The 14,253-nt window shown below is 47.5% G+C and overlaps 7 protein-coding genes across 7 annotated transcripts; 3 read left to right on the top strand and 4 right to left on the bottom strand.

Moving 5' to 3' along the window:
- The first annotated feature begins 197 nt into the window (after positions 1-197).
- Positions 198-1,525, top strand: BKA67DRAFT_555294 (uncharacterized protein). The gene is made up of 2 exons (XM_046102069.1): positions 198-732; positions 781-1,525. The coding sequence occupies exons 1-2, from the start codon at positions 338-340 to the stop codon at positions 1,373-1,375; spliced, it is 990 nt and encodes a 329-aa protein (XP_045961685.1). The 5' UTR covers positions 198-337; the 3' UTR covers positions 1,376-1,525.
- A 28-nt stretch (positions 1,526-1,553) lies between these two features.
- BKA67DRAFT_673257 (S-adenosyl-L-methionine-dependent methyltransferase) lies at positions 1,554-2,588 on the bottom strand (the record flags this gene model as incomplete). The annotated part of the gene is made up of 3 exons (XM_046108727.1): positions 2,340-2,588; positions 1,745-2,290; positions 1,554-1,687 (listed from the first exon to the last, which is right to left on the bottom strand). The coding sequence occupies exons 1-3, from the start codon at positions 2,464-2,466 to the stop codon at positions 1,554-1,556; spliced, it is 807 nt and encodes a 268-aa protein (XP_045961684.1). The 5' UTR covers positions 2,467-2,588.
- A 198-nt stretch (positions 2,589-2,786) lies between these two features.
- BKA67DRAFT_555292 (cytochrome P450) lies at positions 2,787-4,856 on the top strand. The gene is made up of 7 exons (XM_046102068.1): positions 2,787-3,093; positions 3,140-3,274; positions 3,332-3,419; positions 3,475-3,543; positions 3,601-4,197; positions 4,294-4,513; positions 4,576-4,856. Exons 1-7 carry the CDS (start codon positions 2,887-2,889, stop codon positions 4,775-4,777), a joined length of 1,518 nt encoding a protein of 505 aa, XP_045961683.1. The 5' UTR covers positions 2,787-2,886; the 3' UTR covers positions 4,778-4,856.
- Positions 4,857-4,867: 11 nt separating this feature from the next.
- On the bottom strand, positions 4,868-6,304 carry BKA67DRAFT_555291 (O-methyltransferase-domain-containing protein). Its single transcript, XM_046102067.1, has 2 exons — positions 6,003-6,304; positions 4,868-5,954 (listed from the first exon to the last, which is right to left on the bottom strand). Exons 1-2 carry the CDS (start codon positions 6,277-6,279, stop codon positions 4,948-4,950), a joined length of 1,284 nt encoding a protein of 427 aa, XP_045961682.1. The 5' UTR covers positions 6,280-6,304; the 3' UTR covers positions 4,868-4,947.
- A 950-nt stretch (positions 6,305-7,254) lies between these two features.
- BKA67DRAFT_655719 (cytochrome P450) lies at positions 7,255-8,273 on the bottom strand (the record flags this gene model as incomplete). The annotated part of the gene is made up of 2 exons (XM_046106809.1): positions 7,255-8,005; positions 8,053-8,273. The coding sequence occupies 2 exons, from the start codon at positions 8,271-8,273 to the stop codon at positions 7,255-7,257; spliced, it is 972 nt and encodes a 323-aa protein (XP_045961681.1).
- A 511-nt stretch (positions 8,274-8,784) lies between these two features.
- BKA67DRAFT_555289 (glutathione S-transferase) lies at positions 8,785-9,793 on the bottom strand. The gene is made up of 4 exons (XM_046102066.1): positions 9,624-9,793; positions 9,267-9,573; positions 9,126-9,209; positions 8,785-9,073 (listed from the first exon to the last, which is right to left on the bottom strand). Exons 1-4 carry the CDS (start codon positions 9,688-9,690, stop codon positions 8,803-8,805), a joined length of 729 nt encoding a protein of 242 aa, XP_045961680.1. The 5' UTR covers positions 9,691-9,793; the 3' UTR covers positions 8,785-8,802.
- A 2,206-nt stretch (positions 9,794-11,999) lies between these two features.
- Positions 12,000-13,457, top strand: BKA67DRAFT_688760 (uncharacterized protein). Its single transcript, XM_046109079.1, has 3 exons — positions 12,000-12,184; positions 12,237-12,312; positions 12,396-13,457. The coding sequence occupies exons 1-3, from the start codon at positions 12,165-12,167 to the stop codon at positions 13,440-13,442; spliced, it is 1,143 nt and encodes a 380-aa protein (XP_045961679.1). The 5' UTR covers positions 12,000-12,164; the 3' UTR covers positions 13,443-13,457.
- The last annotated feature ends 796 nt before the right edge of the window (positions 13,458-14,253 follow it).

The raw sequence follows: 14,253 nt of genomic DNA, 5'->3' as shown, positions 1-14,253 counted from the left end.
GATCTGTGTTCAAAGTGGCAAGTACGCTAATAGAGCTGCACGTGAAACGACTTATTGGATGACTGCAATAATTCGGGACCCATGGGAATTACAGTGGTGGTGTTTCTTTTTCACTCCCCTGTCAAGCATCTTATACAAATAAGCAGTATATAAAATGGCGTATTGGCATATGCTTGCCTGTTTTGACTTAATACCCCGATAAGGTACCTTGCAACGGTGCAATCCATTACCACGGGCTGGATTAATAAACTCCGCTGCCTCCCACACCCCCTACGAAAGACCTTCAAAGCTGAGCAGTCGCATGTCAGCTTTCTAACACCACAAACGTGCTGTCAAAATGTCACATGATAAAACCTTCGACGTTATTATCATTGGGGGAGGACACGCTGGGCTTTCAGCAGCGCTTACGCTCTATAGACAGCTTCACACCATCTTAATCCTTGATAATCAGAAGCCGAGAAATTCATGGGCTCTGCCAACGCATACAGTGATCGGATGGGAGGGCCGTCAGGCTGAAGAGCTACGCGTCACAACACGGAACGAACTAGCTGCGACGGACCTTGTGACATTCGCGGATGGCGAGGCACAGTCAATACAGAAGGTTCAAGAAGCATTTGAGGTTACAGACGAGCAGGGACGGCATTGGAAGTGCCGAAAGCTATTACTTGCAGCCGGCAAGCAGAACATCTTCCCAGACATCCCAGGCTTTGAGGAGAACTATCCTGCGCGAATGTGAGAAAATTACTTCGTCTTCAAACAACGCTGACTGGTCTCCAACAGTTTCCACTGCATGTTCACTTTTGGCTACGAAAATCGCGGGTCTAAGCACGCTGGTCTCCTCGCCGATGGAGCCTTGAGCAGCCCGTTCCATGCCGCTATGGTGGTTGGCGATACCAGGAAGTTCGCAGAGCGAGTCACTGTATTTACTAACGGAGACAGTGCCTTGAAGGAGAAGATGGCAATCGAGATTAAGAACTCGGGTGTAACATTCGACGATAGACGTCTGCTTAGCATCCAACGCTCAGACTCTGGTCTAGTACTAGAGCTAGATGGCGGATCTTCCCAGGAAGTGGAGTTCCTTGTTCATCAACCGTCAACAAAGGTCAATATACCACTGGTCGAGCAACTAGGCCTAGAACTGGACGAAAGAGGCGACATAAAAAATGTTCCCCCCTTCTTCCAAACCAGTGTTCCGGGCGTTTTTGTGGCGGGAGATTGTGGGTCACCGTTCAAGATCATACCTATGGCGATGTTCATGGGAGCGAATGCTGGTGCTGGTATTGCGCGGTCGCTCGCTGCAGATAACCTTAAAAACGAGCTTGCCTCAACTGTCAACGGAACGAGCCACGGGACAAACAGAATAACTGTCAATTAGATCGTGAATAGATCGGAAAGTAGGACCGCCATACAAATCGGCCCGTTCTTATTCGAGGTTGGAGGATGGCCTAGTGAATCAAAGTCTCTCATACACTATTTTAACAACTACACCGTTTGCCGAACGAGGCTCATAGAACAAGAATAATTACCAACATGAAGTTTTAAACGCTAGGTGCCTACTCTCTTTCAGGTGCACGGCCTGTGATAACTCGAAGAGGATAAAATCCACCTCGCGCCAGGAGCTCATCATTCAGCCGTGGCACTAGCATTTTCAGTTCGTCACCAGATAGAGGTGGATCTCCCCCTTTCCCTAAACCAATTGTCATGTCAGCTCTATACGATAGTGATATGATAACAACCGACTTACTTTCCAAAAAACTGAGTAGAGGGAGCATGGCATCTGCTGTCGAGCGCGCGGTACGCTTGGCTAAGTCTTCGTCCAGAATCTTGGCACCAAGAAAAAGCGGCACGCTGCGTTCCTCAACATCTACTATGCCTGCGTCCTCGAGCCAATGCTTTACATCGTAGGCGTACCTGGTGTGGCCGCCCATTTGCTCGAATACCCAAGTGACTAGCGTGATAAAATCTCGCATAGCTGGGCCATCCTCAACTCCGCAGGTTTGATCTGGCTCGATCAGCTGTACCCAGCCACCTGGCTTCACGAGGTCTGCGAGAGATTTGATTGCCGTGGCAAATGGATATTTTCCACAAGCCCCAAGTACTAAACGTTGCTGTACCAAATCAAAGCTCCCGTGCCATTCATCAGGCCAGGGTTCGGTTATGGACTGGAGCTGGAAGGTGATAGGGCCCGCCGTGCCATCCTCTGGGAACTTCACGTTGGTCACATCAGTTCCCACAAGGGTTGCTTCTTTTAATCCTGGGGTCCTCGCAAGCAAGTCCTGTAACCAGTATCCTGTTGAAGTTTAGAGCAAGATTCTGTAACAATGCTGCGATGAACTGACCATCTCCTGTGCCTGAATCCAAAATGCGTAGACCAGGTGTCTCTAGATCTATTGGGCACACTACCAAGCCTCCCATTACTTCCCGGATGGCATCGTGTTGTGCCGTTGTGTCGCTGTTACTAGGCATGATGAGACTGAAATGCTACACAAGCCTCTATGATGGAATATATTCGTATGTCGCAGCTATTGATTCAAATTCAGAACTAATAAACCTCCTTTTTCAAAACAGCCATCAAAGACAAGTTTACCCTTAGTTGATAATGTGCCGCGCACACGGTAGCGTTTGGTGTGCGCTATTCCTTCGAATGATCGTACCCATTATGCTGGTTTCGGGCCCCGACCTTGCCTGCAGCAAGGATGGCACGATCGGCGGCAGGTCCAATCATAAGCGAACAAGGCTTCCAATCAATCATTCCAAGCTTATAGAACGTAGACACGCGGTTATGATATAGCTCAGAGGCAATCAAGCTCACCAAGACAATACTGGCCAGGCGACAAGAATTTGCAGACCTCGACTCAGGTAATATTGAACCAGCGAATCATCACCATGAAAATGGTCTTCATCAGTTTCGAGCCACTTGGGGATGTGACACCGTCTGTGTTAATTCTTGGCACTATCGCCGCCGTGGTCTGGTACACTTTTGCTCCAAAGAACAATATTTACGATGCATTCCCCAGGATTTTCGATAATCGTGTACGAGCCCTTATTTGGCCGTCACATGTACAAGATCTTGTATGGGAGGGGTATCAGAAAGTACGTCTAAGAGTATCATAAAAGAAGCTCTACTGACAGGTTCAAGATAACCAAGCCAACGGGAAAGCCGTTCACCGTACGCTGGTGGGCTAAGGACTTCCTAATTCTGCCTCCAAAGTACCTTTCATCCCTCCGTGATGCTGAGTGGGGCCACTTGAGCTTCTTCAGGACGATTAGCGATGTGAGCATTGGTCTCTAGCAACGAAGATGTGTTGGTATACCAGCTAATGAAATCGAGGCATTCTTTCTACATACCAGTGTAGGGGATCTTTATGATAGCGACTCGACCGTGCAGGTAGTTACCAAGGGGCTCAATCCCCGGATGCGTATGCCAATTCCAGATATCATAGCATTTAGCCTTTCACTGACATCAACATTCAGCACAACTCACACCCATCGTGGAAGAGGAAATTGAATATGCGCTCAATGCAGAGTTGAACGGAAAGCCAGGTGAGTAGGATATAGCGTTATTCATCGTAGAATAAGCTTCTGATTATAGTACGTTAGTGAGCCACAATGCGCAACAGTTTTTCACTGCCATCGTCCATCGGTCTGCCTCGCGCATCATGATTGGCGAGGAATTGTGTCGTAACGAAACTTTCATCAAAACCTCTACAGAATTTGTCATGTCCATCTTTTTCACTGGTCTCATCATCGTTAAGCTGCCCCTTGGTCCCCTGCGCGATTGGCTTGCATACCCGCTCGCTGCTTGGCACCGACGAAAGCTAAGGCAATGCACTCGCATGCTACGGCCGGTCTTGCAGAGACGCATAGAGGAGCGGCAAAAGTCTGGAGGTTCCCAGAACAGACTCGACGCCATTGAATGGTCCCTGATGCTGGTTCCATCGGGAGGCGAGATCGATGTTCCGCGTCTCCTTGATGAGCTCATGCATAACCTGTGGGCTGGTACATCCGCTCCGGGCGGATTGGTGACTGATATCATCTTCCAGCTGCTTCTAGAGCCTAAATACAAGGAGATGCTAGTCCAGGAGGCATCGAAAGCACGAGGAGAGACTGGTCACTGGACGGAAAAGGCTTTGGGCCGATTGCCGCTTCTAGACAGTTTTATTCGTGAGATCAACAGGCTATATCCTACCGGCTCCAGTAAGAAGCTGTCATACTCTGATATCGAAATAGCTCGATCCATATTCACCTATTTGCATCAAGTACCATGTCCTCTTGCTAATGGTTCAATCGTAGTTACATCTTCTCGCACCGTTTGTGGAAGGCCATTCGTCTTCCCAGATGGCCTGACCCTGCCGGTAGGGACCCGTTTTGGTTTTCCCACGATGGCAATGCAAAACGATGCTGAGATTAATTTTGATGGCTTTCGATTTGCAAAGGCACAAGAGACATCCGAAAATGAAGAAAGCACGAGCGCATCAAGGGGAGCAACGGCAATGCACCCGACAAACCTCGCGTAAGCTCGTCTCATGTAACGAATGTAATTTCAGATCAACTCATTATAGCGTCCAAATACAGGTGGGGATACGGAACTCACGTTTGCCCTGGCAGATTCTTTGCAGTGCGCATGGTCAAAATGGTGGTGGCCACTCTGCTCCTGGACTATGACATTGAATGGGATGGTCATGTCACTCATCGACCAAGTCCAACTTTGATCGAAGGACAGAATATACCAAATTTGTCCCAGAGAGTCAAAGTTACCAAACGAACAGAACGGTGAATATTTTAGGTGGAGATCAAAGGATAGTTGGAAATTAAGTAGAAATGAGCGCACCTTTAGTCTGAGACATTAACTATGCTGGAATGCTAATAGTATTCATACGAAATTGCACCACTATGGACGTAAAGGATAACTGGCATTGATTTGAAACCCTTCTATCTTCAGGCATTTTAAAGAGGTCTGAAGTCCATTGCCTTGACCCACGCTCTTCTCAGATCCCACACCTTCATGACCTTCCAGCCAGAACTCTCTGCTAGGTCCTTCCACTGTCTCTCTGTTCTCTCCTGGCCGTTGGCAGTCATCATCATGTTGATATCCCCATAAACGCTCAATCTATCAGAGTGCTCATTGGACAAATTTGATTCCAAGACGATGAGCCTACTCTGTGGACCAAGGATGATGCTCTCCCGGATCTTGGTGAGGATCTCGACGACTTGAGGATCCCTCCAGTCGTGAAGACACCACTTCATAGTGTATACTTTGCATTGTGGAATAGACTTGAAAAAGTCACCCGCGATCAAATTTTGCTGTTGGACGCGGTTGCCAATGTCTGCATATTGCCCTTCAGCCTGGAAGAAACCGCGAACGTGGTCAATCACATGGGACAAGTCAAATATACCGCCCTGCATAGTCGGAAACCTCCTGAGCAAGCCCGTGATAAACGCTCCTCCGCCGCCACCAATGTCCATGACCAGACCATCAGCAACTTCGTCCCAAGGATAATCCTCAAGTACTCCGGGCATCTGCGCGGCGGCGCCTCCACCCAGGGTTCTGTGCAGTTCAGGCACCCAGCCTTGGGAATGGAAAAAGGAGAACATGTTGTCGTCGGTGTCGTAATTGATCTGAGCCGCGCTTCTCACTGTGCCCTTGCGAATTGACGCTTGGATCCCTCGCGCGATATCGTAGAACTGAGTTCCATACAGTTGGACCCAGTTATGCCACTGAGTCCAGTGATTTGATCGTAGCAACAAAGATGCTGGGGTGTTTGAGTATTGCCCGGACGCCTCGTCTAGACTGAATATGCCACTATTACATAGAATCCTCAAGATCTGGCCGAGTCTATCACTTCGCGAGTTTGTCGCTTTAGCCAATTCATCGAGCGTCATTGTTCTATTGTCCAGGGAATCTGGTATACCGCTTTGCACTGCAGCGCAGAGACACTGTGTTCTTGTATAACCTGAACAAAGTTAATTGGGCCGAGGAAGTTTTGGTATTTGCGTCGTACCTAAGAAGTGATCTGCAAGGACTAAGACCGGGGGGTCGAGAAGCACCTGGATTTTATGCAATGTGTCAACAGCTTGAGCTGCATGCCTGGTATTGCTCCAGTCGGGAAGATAGTGTTCGTGGTGGATAGACCCTGCCAAGCCTGGGCCTAGCTGTTCAAGCCTCTTCAAGCAATCAGACAAATTCTGCGTGACATCGTGCAGGACCTCGGTGATGCTAGCGGCAGTTGCATCATGCTGCGATCGCCCGTAGGACTCGGCGCCTGTTCCCTGCGCCATTAAGTTCAAAATTGTGAATGGTGGCTTTCTTACCTTTGAAAATGGAACAAAGTCTGTCTTGGAACCAGTGCTAGTCGCATATTATATGACCGGTCATGAGACTAGAATAGCGCGACTCGCCATCCGCATGACACGGTTCCCGACAGGTGATCGCCGAAGCAGCAAAAATGAACGGATCTATAGGTTTGGCAATAACATCGCCACTCCTGCTGTAAGTTAGGATAGTTTTTCATTCACAAGTTATATCTTTATGGACATTAGTATTGTGATGCTTTCACCATTCAAATCATGTAACCAAAAAGTAACGACCCCTCATGAATTTGCGGGCGCATATATATCAGGTGTTGGTCTACCACATCTTTTTAGTACACCATTTCTAAGCATGCATGCGAGAAACATAGACGAGCGAGCAATGTGTGCCTGTTTATTCCATTTCCACTGTATGTAGCCTAGGGGCTTGTAGCTTTTGTAGTCAATTGACTGCCTTCTTAACTAGCAAATCGGCTACTTATACTTCAGTCTCTCACAGTAGATATTGGTGTTGGCCTGCGTGATCCATACATTCGGGGCCTTGTCCCAAGTTCTCGGCGAGGCAAGTCGTAGTTGATAGTTCTCTATCAGATGAGCAACTACGGTGCGGATGATGAGCTCAGCGATGTGTTTTCCCAGGCACTGTCTAGGACCAAATCCAAACCGCCAATAATGGTACCTCATCTCCGAAATATTGCGGTCAAGGAATCTGGATGGTCTATATTCGGTGCTGTCGCTTCCCCAGTACGGATTTCGAATGTTGAGCGCGTGGGTGTCCACAACGAAGCTAGTCCCAGCTGGCACCACGTAGCCTCCGACCACACGGTCCGTTAGAGCAGCTTGGGGTACTGAGAATGCAGCCAAAGGCTTCAGACGAGCAGATTCGAGTATAGAAGCTGCTAACAGCGTCTCCGAGCTCAATAAATACATCTTCCAACGGCTATGCTAGCCATCGCTTGCTCTTGCAGCATTGATCTCCTTTCGAAGCTCTTCCTGCACATTTTGATGTGCCGCAAGGAACAATGGATTCCATGAAATTGCACCAATTGTGACATCTAAGTTTGCAAAAAGCATCTCATCCAAGGTTTGTAAGAGGTGGTCGGCACCGATCGACCCAGACTGCATATACTCGTACATGTGCACTATCGGCACGTTCTCTCGCGCCAGTATACATGATTCATATGCAGCATTATTAAAATCTCTCCACTTGGCTTTGAAACTTTTCAAGTCGGCGTTCGTGCTTGTTGGTAGATGTTTGCTCCAGGTAAATCGTGTCAGACCTCCTTGAATGACTCGTTTAAACAATGAGTCTCGCAGTGGGATCAACTTTTGTAATTTGTCGCACATTTCTGGTGTTAAATCGCCGTACAAGTAGTCGGCAACGATCCAGAAAGGTAGAAGCCTCAAGTCCTCACCTGGGTTGAGAATACCCTGATCTAACTTTCCTACGGAGCTCACATTCGCAAAAAAGCGTTCAGTAAAGCTGGCTATTCGCGGAATATGTGCAGTGACACTACTGTGAGCAAAAGCGCCGTTGGTAGAAATGCATATTTGTTGCCATTCATATCCGCTGACCAGGCCGAGGCATTTGCCCAAAAGCTCACTCATAAGCCAGCCTGCATCATTGTTGATTGCTTTCAGATGCGTGTTTGAATCCTTGAATACCGTCTTTATGTCATCTGGGTTGGTTAAAACTCTGCACACAATTAGCTACGAAGTGTTGAGTTCTTGAGAGGAACATACACCTCTGGATTTGTACCACTCCAGATCCGGTAGATGCTCCCAAATTGTTCGAACCAGTCATTGCTATTCTTCTCACCCTCTAGGAACTTCGCAATGTCACCTTGTCCATTGGGCCATTGATACGGGCAGGTGGGTATCTGCTTCGGTCTTAGCCTATCGTGAGAGTTGATAGGGTAGATCAATAAGAGATATCGCTTACTGGCGTCAGCACACCTAGCCATGATTGTGCCTTCTGAGTTTAGCTTACATTGATTGTACAAGACAGGATCTTGTTGGCTAGCCTCGAAATGCGCCTATGGTAGCTGGAGCAGCGTATGATAAGGCCTAAGAGCAAGAGAACCAAGATTCCGAACACCAATCGATACATTCTGCTAACGCCCTGACCATCAACTTTCTCTTCACACATGAGGCCGAAGCACTAACCTGCAAATTGGGTTCACTTAGTAGATTATGGTCTCCCTGTGTTCTCGAAGGCGTACACTTGACTGGACTATGATCGAGAAATTTGTATCCCGGGAGAAATAGGTAGCACTGTCCCCTAATCCTTTTTCGCTGACTGCTGTATCTATGGGATCCGAAGATCTATAATATCGTTATAAAAGGTTATAAGAACTGGTGTATGCGCCCCGACCCGGAGACCGAGGCAATTGAAGTGTGGTGGCATCCCGACCTTCCTGATGGAAAAAACAACGAGGTTCTGATTGGACATAGCTTACGATACGTTCTAGAAAGGGGCTAAAAACTACTACATTATTTTTCATCCATGTCATGGCCATATGTAGGACCACGTTCCAACACTGCCTTGACGGCTGGTCTATCGCCCATTCGCTCACCCCAACCTTTGATATTGGGATAATCTTGCAGGTTTACATCTAGAAACTTAAACATCCAGGGCATAGCGAATGGAAAATAAGACAGATCTGCCACAGTTGGTCTGTCGGGAAGAGCAATGTATTGCTGATTCGGGAGGGCAAGTCTTTGTTCCAGAATTTGCCACTGCTTGACACAGTTCTCGTGTAATCTGTTGGTCAGCGGATGCCCAGGTGCTGACAAATCACCACATCGCAACTCACTTGGCTACAGTCTTCGGCAGCACTTCTGGGTTTTGACGACTGGGATATCCTTTCAAGAAATACAGCCAGTACTTTGCCGTCGCCCTACGGGTGATCTTGGCGTCAGCACGCTACACTAGCTCCGATGGAGGGAGGGCTTGCCCAAGTCCAGCAGTCTGATATGCAGTCCATGAAAGCACGGCTGCCTTCTCAGCCGGGTTCCTCCCGGTCCACACCCCTTGGGCATCGTATTGTTCAGCAAGATACTGCAGGCAAGCAGTACCTTCGAATACTGTAATTTCATTCTCCGTGACTGAGCACCAGTCTTTCAAGGCAGGCACGTATCGTTCTGGATGGATACTGTAGTACAACGACGACTTGGTATCGATGACTGCGATGACATAGTCGAGACCGAGCTCTTCGACCAATATCAATGGTTTGATGTAGTTGATATAGTTAGTTTGATCCGCTATTACTATTTAGTAACTCTCGTGGGGCCTAACACAATCTACAACACACCTTTAATAATATACAGAATGACTCGGCCATCGTAAGCCAAGTCACCAAGTACGATATCTCCAGGCATCGTGCTAGATATGATGGAGGATCGAGTTCCTTAGTCCTCTACACGAAGATCCAGCAGATAATTATATTCCATTGTGCCATGCTGCAAGCCCCGGATCCCGAACTATGCGACATACCATTTTCTCATACAGTTAGTCCAGGCCATCTGAAACCCATTATTAGCAATATGTATTAATGCAGTATTGAAGTTATCCTAGTATTGTCATAACATAGTGTGGGTCTAAAACGCCTATGCATGCAAGAAAGTGGGCGTTTTTATAGTGAGTAAGTACTGCTACCGGGCTAGCTGAACACCTAGTCTCAAATCCGTCAGCGACAGGGTGATAAGATTGACGCTCGATCAACAACTAATCAGGGCCCTTGTCACGCCAATATATGCATGCAGTAAGACCAAGCAAGGATTTGCTCGACCAGGTACAAAAAACACACTGACCAGGTACAGAGCCTGGTGGCTTGGCCTGGCCTGGCAAGAGCTTCGCAGGGACAGAAAACAGCGTTAATGGCAAATGTTTATCATATGTTTGACATAGGCTCGATATATATTTAATAACCTTTAATCTAAGTTATCCGAATTTTCTTATTGAATATATGTTTAGTATATGTTAAGCATATGTCACATATATTTAGCACATGTTCGACATATGCTTATACTTTGTAAAGATCACTCAGGGTACGTTAAGTGGTCAAGGATGCACAATGAGAATTTCTTAGAACTAGACTTATTCTTGCTAAAGCAAGAATCTTTGCTACTGTGCGTGCGAGAAGATACCGCCGCGTTAGTGCTTACTTGGCATTGCATGAGCTGCTAAGCCTTACTCGTCTTACATATTTCTAATGTATGTGGCGCTATATTTCTAATATATATTCAGCGTATAAACGTTTCATGCACTAGAAATATAACGCTATATATGTTGAACATATGCCGCTAAGCCACTAGATGCTGTACTATGGTGCCTAACCTAGTTAGTTCAGGCTCGACGAAGCCGCGGATGCTCCCGTAATTCAAACGCCATTGCCGCCGACCCGTTGCGCTAGCAATACAATTGATAGGTTTTTTAAAATAGCTCTTCCCTAAGGTTAGACGATTTCTGGCATAACACCGAGGCATAAACGCATTCAACTTAGATAGTTAAGAACTCGTTTAACTTTGGTGTGTATTTGTTAAGTTGACCGCTTGTTTCCCGACAATATGTAGGGCTTGAGCTAGTGTCTCGTCCGGTCTTACGTTTAATGCAAAGTACTGTGCATTCATTTAATCAGTGCAGTTTCGTGAAACAGGGGCTTGGAACTGTTATAACAATGATACATCACCCGGGTGGCGGCTAACTCGCAAGCTCTGTGCATTCTAGCCTTATTCACTAGCTAGCGAGGTTTCCCTAGCTTCAGGGAGAGCTCGTACCACATGACGAATACCAGGATGATTATGTGCAGAGGTATCCACTCCTAGCAGCCCGGAACCCATTGGGAGGCAAGTGTAGGGCTGAACTGCCACCATTGCCGTCATTACTCGAAGGAAACGCCGAATTACATTCCACTTGTCAGACGAGTCCTGCCTTCTATGTATTTGACCGTTTCCCATCACCGTGAAGAATTTCCAAGTTAGGTAAAGGAGTTGGGGATGGTCCATGGATTCAGATCCTTCTGAGCGACCACACTATCGATGGGGGACACTCAAAACGTTCCTGCGTTAGATTGCGTAAAAAACTGTTTTTAGTACCCGTCTAGCAAAGAAGACGCCTCCACCCTACAGGGCAATAAGCTTGCCCAGATAGTCAGGCTTACCGCAATCGTCTCCCCTGCAAGCGTTCCCCCAGTCCCAGTCAGAAGCTGCGTCGAGCGCTAACATGACCGTCCATACATAGTGATTAGAATCCGATCCGATACTATAGAAATTCTGGTTGTGGATGTGTAATCTTCATAAGTGCTTAAGATTTGGGGGTTGTCAGGTTTCGTGCCGTATTCTAATCATATGATACTCTCCTGTAGAGTGTGGTTGTACGAAAGTCCGCCTAAGGTAGCATTCTAAAAGTCACTACACCCTGATTATTTCGGTTGCGACGCAATGTTAATATTGCCACAGCCTGACCGACGTGTGGATAGGCCAATTCCCGTCGGCTTACATGTTTCACAGCAATCTAGCATATAGCGAGTCTAGGTGTTAGATCATCACAGCATGTGATTGGGCGTTCCCTCGTGTGCATATACGCAATGTACATCTAAAGAAAGACGAGATGGTGTTCTAGGTCACATGCATTCCGAACAAGGCTGGACAGACGTCCCTGAGAACGCTCCTTTCGGATGAGAGGTGACCCGCTGCATGCATGTTGGGAATGCACATTTCTCAACTTCGAGTGTTCTTGCTTTGTGGCTTTGGAGAAATCTGAGGTCTCCCATCTTTTGCACCTACACTCATCGGGAGACTCCATTAACGCAGTGCATGGTCTTGCTAATGCTGATTTATCACGTCTTCTCATCATGCTCCCTTCACCACAGAGGTTCGTTGATCAATTGCACATGAAAACATGCAGCTTCTGAGCTTTGGAATAGTCCACAGGATGATTCTTCGCATCGTTCGCATCCGGTCAAACTTCGCAATGCATGTAACCATTGCTGTGCGGCTAAGGTTCGTTTGATCCCTTGCATAAGTGAATTATGGCCCTAGGCTCTATTGCATATTGACGGAAGTCTGACGATGGCAATTGGCAGGTCAAATGCTCGGGCGAAAAGACGGGTTGCGAAAGATGTCGAAACACCGGCTCTCAATGTATTTACATGGAATCCAGAGTGGGCAAAGTTCCGGGAATCCGAGCAAAAAGAAAACAAACATTCAGCCATGAACCTCCACAACAGCAAAACAGGACAAGGAAAAGTCTTTCTGCCGACCCTCTGGGGGGCTCTATCATTACCCCAGGCGAAATCAGTCTGCAGAACCATGAGCAAGATACGATCATGGTGTGGACTAATGACTGGAACTTTGAAGGCCCCGATGACTCCGGCATTACTCATACCACTCACCATAGTCTCAATGAAGCGCCATCGGGCTCCTTGGAGTCTACCGGAGCTCCCACCATGGGTGAAGACTGTCGTCCAATGTTATATGCAGGCTTTGAGGAGCTATTGATGCAAGAGCCCGCCACTGGTGCTCAACTCCCAGATCATGCGGCAAGTGTACGCTCCCCTCAGATGTCCATGTCCCTTGGGCGGCAGCCAAGAGGCGAGATCGACAGTCAATGCTTGTTAGAGTGCTCTCAGATGATCACCGACCTAGAGACGTATATCATGACAGACCTTCAGGCTTTCAAAATCATCATGGGAATTGTCAAGAAGGCACTCGAGAAAGTCAGTCAACTGGTTAGACTTCAGCAGGCCTCAAGTAATCTTCGATGCCTCCTCTTGTTCACCACCCTCATGTATCAGATCCTTGAGCTCCTTGAGGTCTGTGTAGTGACTGTCGAGGCCGAAAGACAGCGTCAGAAGGATTCTAAGTTAGGTGAGGGTCCTTCTATTTTTACGTTCGGGGACTTTTCTGTCGATGCCGAGGAGCAGTCAGCCTTCCGAGTTCAAAGAATGTTGAAAGAGGTTCGGCAAGGGACGGAGACTATCAATAAACTGAGGAGCCTGGCGGGAGCAGAACTCAGTCCAAGTGGGTTGACCTATTTAGTAGCAGGCCAGCGACTTGAAGCTGGGGATTATTATTCGGACCTCGAGATGCGATTCAGAACTCTTGCGAATCGGCTTGAGACCAACATGTAAATAATAAAGAAGGCCAGAGGCAATTTATAAAAGTGGGTTGTCACCGACACGAAATTTAAGAGAGACAAGATGTCTTACAAGCATAGCAATAACGCACTTATATCACTTTGAAAAGCGGACGGTTTCTTGTAGGAGCCGAAGCTCTTTAGCGTTGAAGTATTCAGCATGCAGTCCGTGCAGTCAGCTCACAGAAACACTAACAGCTCATACAATTGGAATATCGGTGGGATGGGAGCGTCTTGGCCAATGTTACCATAAGAATCAGTCCTTTTGACCTGACCAGTGCTACCTGCTTCTAGCCTACACGCAAAAACTTGCGATCGATAGACACTAACTCACTACTCACTCGAGCTGTCGGAGGTGATGCCGAGTCGGCTAGCGAAGGGGATATCGGAATTGACGACATATATTGCTCACAATAAAGAGCACCAGAATGAGTAACTCACAGCGACTACAAGGTAAATTCTGGATTTTGATAAAGTGTTGCAGGCGATCAGTCAGTGGACATCCATTAGGCCCATTAACAGAGCGGACGCGTTTACGACAGAACCGTTGATAGTGATTGTTCTTTCTCAATAAGCCTTTCGAGCGAACCATTCCCTCCACAGTGACACTATTCTTAGTGTTAACTTTCAAAAATAGTGGGTGTTTTCGTATACGTACACTCCGCCTCATCGATGGGCCACATGGCTTCTGACGGGTGAGTAGCGCGGCGTTTAGTGCTCAAGGGACTTTCGGGTGTTGGTTGAGCCTCCAGTGTAGCCCCTGCTCAAATAGTGGGACCCGGCAATGTTATTGCCGCCAACCGAAG

This window comes from Truncatella angustata, assembly GCF_020726525.1.
Source record: "Truncatella angustata strain MPI-SDFR-AT-0073 chromosome Unknown BKA67scaffold_2, whole genome shotgun sequence".
NCBI lineage: Eukaryota > Fungi > Ascomycota > Sordariomycetes > Amphisphaeriales > Sporocadaceae > Truncatella > Truncatella angustata.
This window is presented reverse-complemented; position numbering and strand designations above follow the sequence as displayed.

Coding starts and splice junctions, on each gene's coding strand:
- BKA67DRAFT_555294 (XM_046102069.1), top strand. CDS start 338: ATGTCACATGATAAAACCTTCGACGTTATTATCATTGGGGGAGGACAC. Junction 733..780: donor GAGAACTATCCTGCGCGAAT/GTGAGAAAATTA, acceptor GGTCTCCAACAG/TTTCCACTGCATGTTCACTT.
- BKA67DRAFT_555292 (XM_046102068.1), top strand. CDS start 2,887: ATGAAAATGGTCTTCATCAGTTTCGAGCCACTTGGGGATGTGACACCG. Junction 3,544..3,600: donor AGAGTTGAACGGAAAGCCAG/GTGAGTAGGATA, acceptor ATAGTACGTTAG/TGAGCCACAATGCGCAACAG. Junction 4,198..4,293: donor GCTATATCCTACCGGCTCCA/GTAAGAAGCTGT, acceptor GTTCAATCGTAG/TTACATCTTCTCGCACCGTT.
- BKA67DRAFT_555291 (XM_046102067.1), bottom strand. CDS start 6,279: ATGGCGCAGGGAACAGGCGCCGAGTCCTACGGGCGATCGCAGCATGAT. Junction 5,955..6,002: donor CCTTGCAGATCACTTCTTAG/GTACGACGCAAA, acceptor AACTTTGTTCAG/GTTATACAAGAACACAGTGT.
- BKA67DRAFT_555289 (XM_046102066.1), bottom strand. CDS start 9,690: ATGCCTGGAGATATCGTACTTGGTGACTTGGCTTACGATGGCCGAGTC. Junction 9,574..9,623: donor CATTCTGTATATTATTAAAG/GTGTGTTGTAGA, acceptor AAATAGTAATAG/CGGATCAAACTAACTATATC. Junction 9,074..9,125: donor CTGCCGAAGACTGTAGCCAA/GTGAGTTGCGAT, acceptor GCTGACCAACAG/ATTACACGAGAACTGTGTCA.
- BKA67DRAFT_688760 (XM_046109079.1), top strand. CDS start 12,165: ATGCTCCCTTCACCACAGAG. Junction 12,185..12,236: donor ATGCTCCCTTCACCACAGAG/GTTCGTTGATCA, acceptor GCTTTGGAATAG/TCCACAGGATGATTCTTCGC. Junction 12,313..12,395: donor ACCATTGCTGTGCGGCTAAG/GTTCGTTTGATC, acceptor GGCAATTGGCAG/GTCAAATGCTCGGGCGAAAA.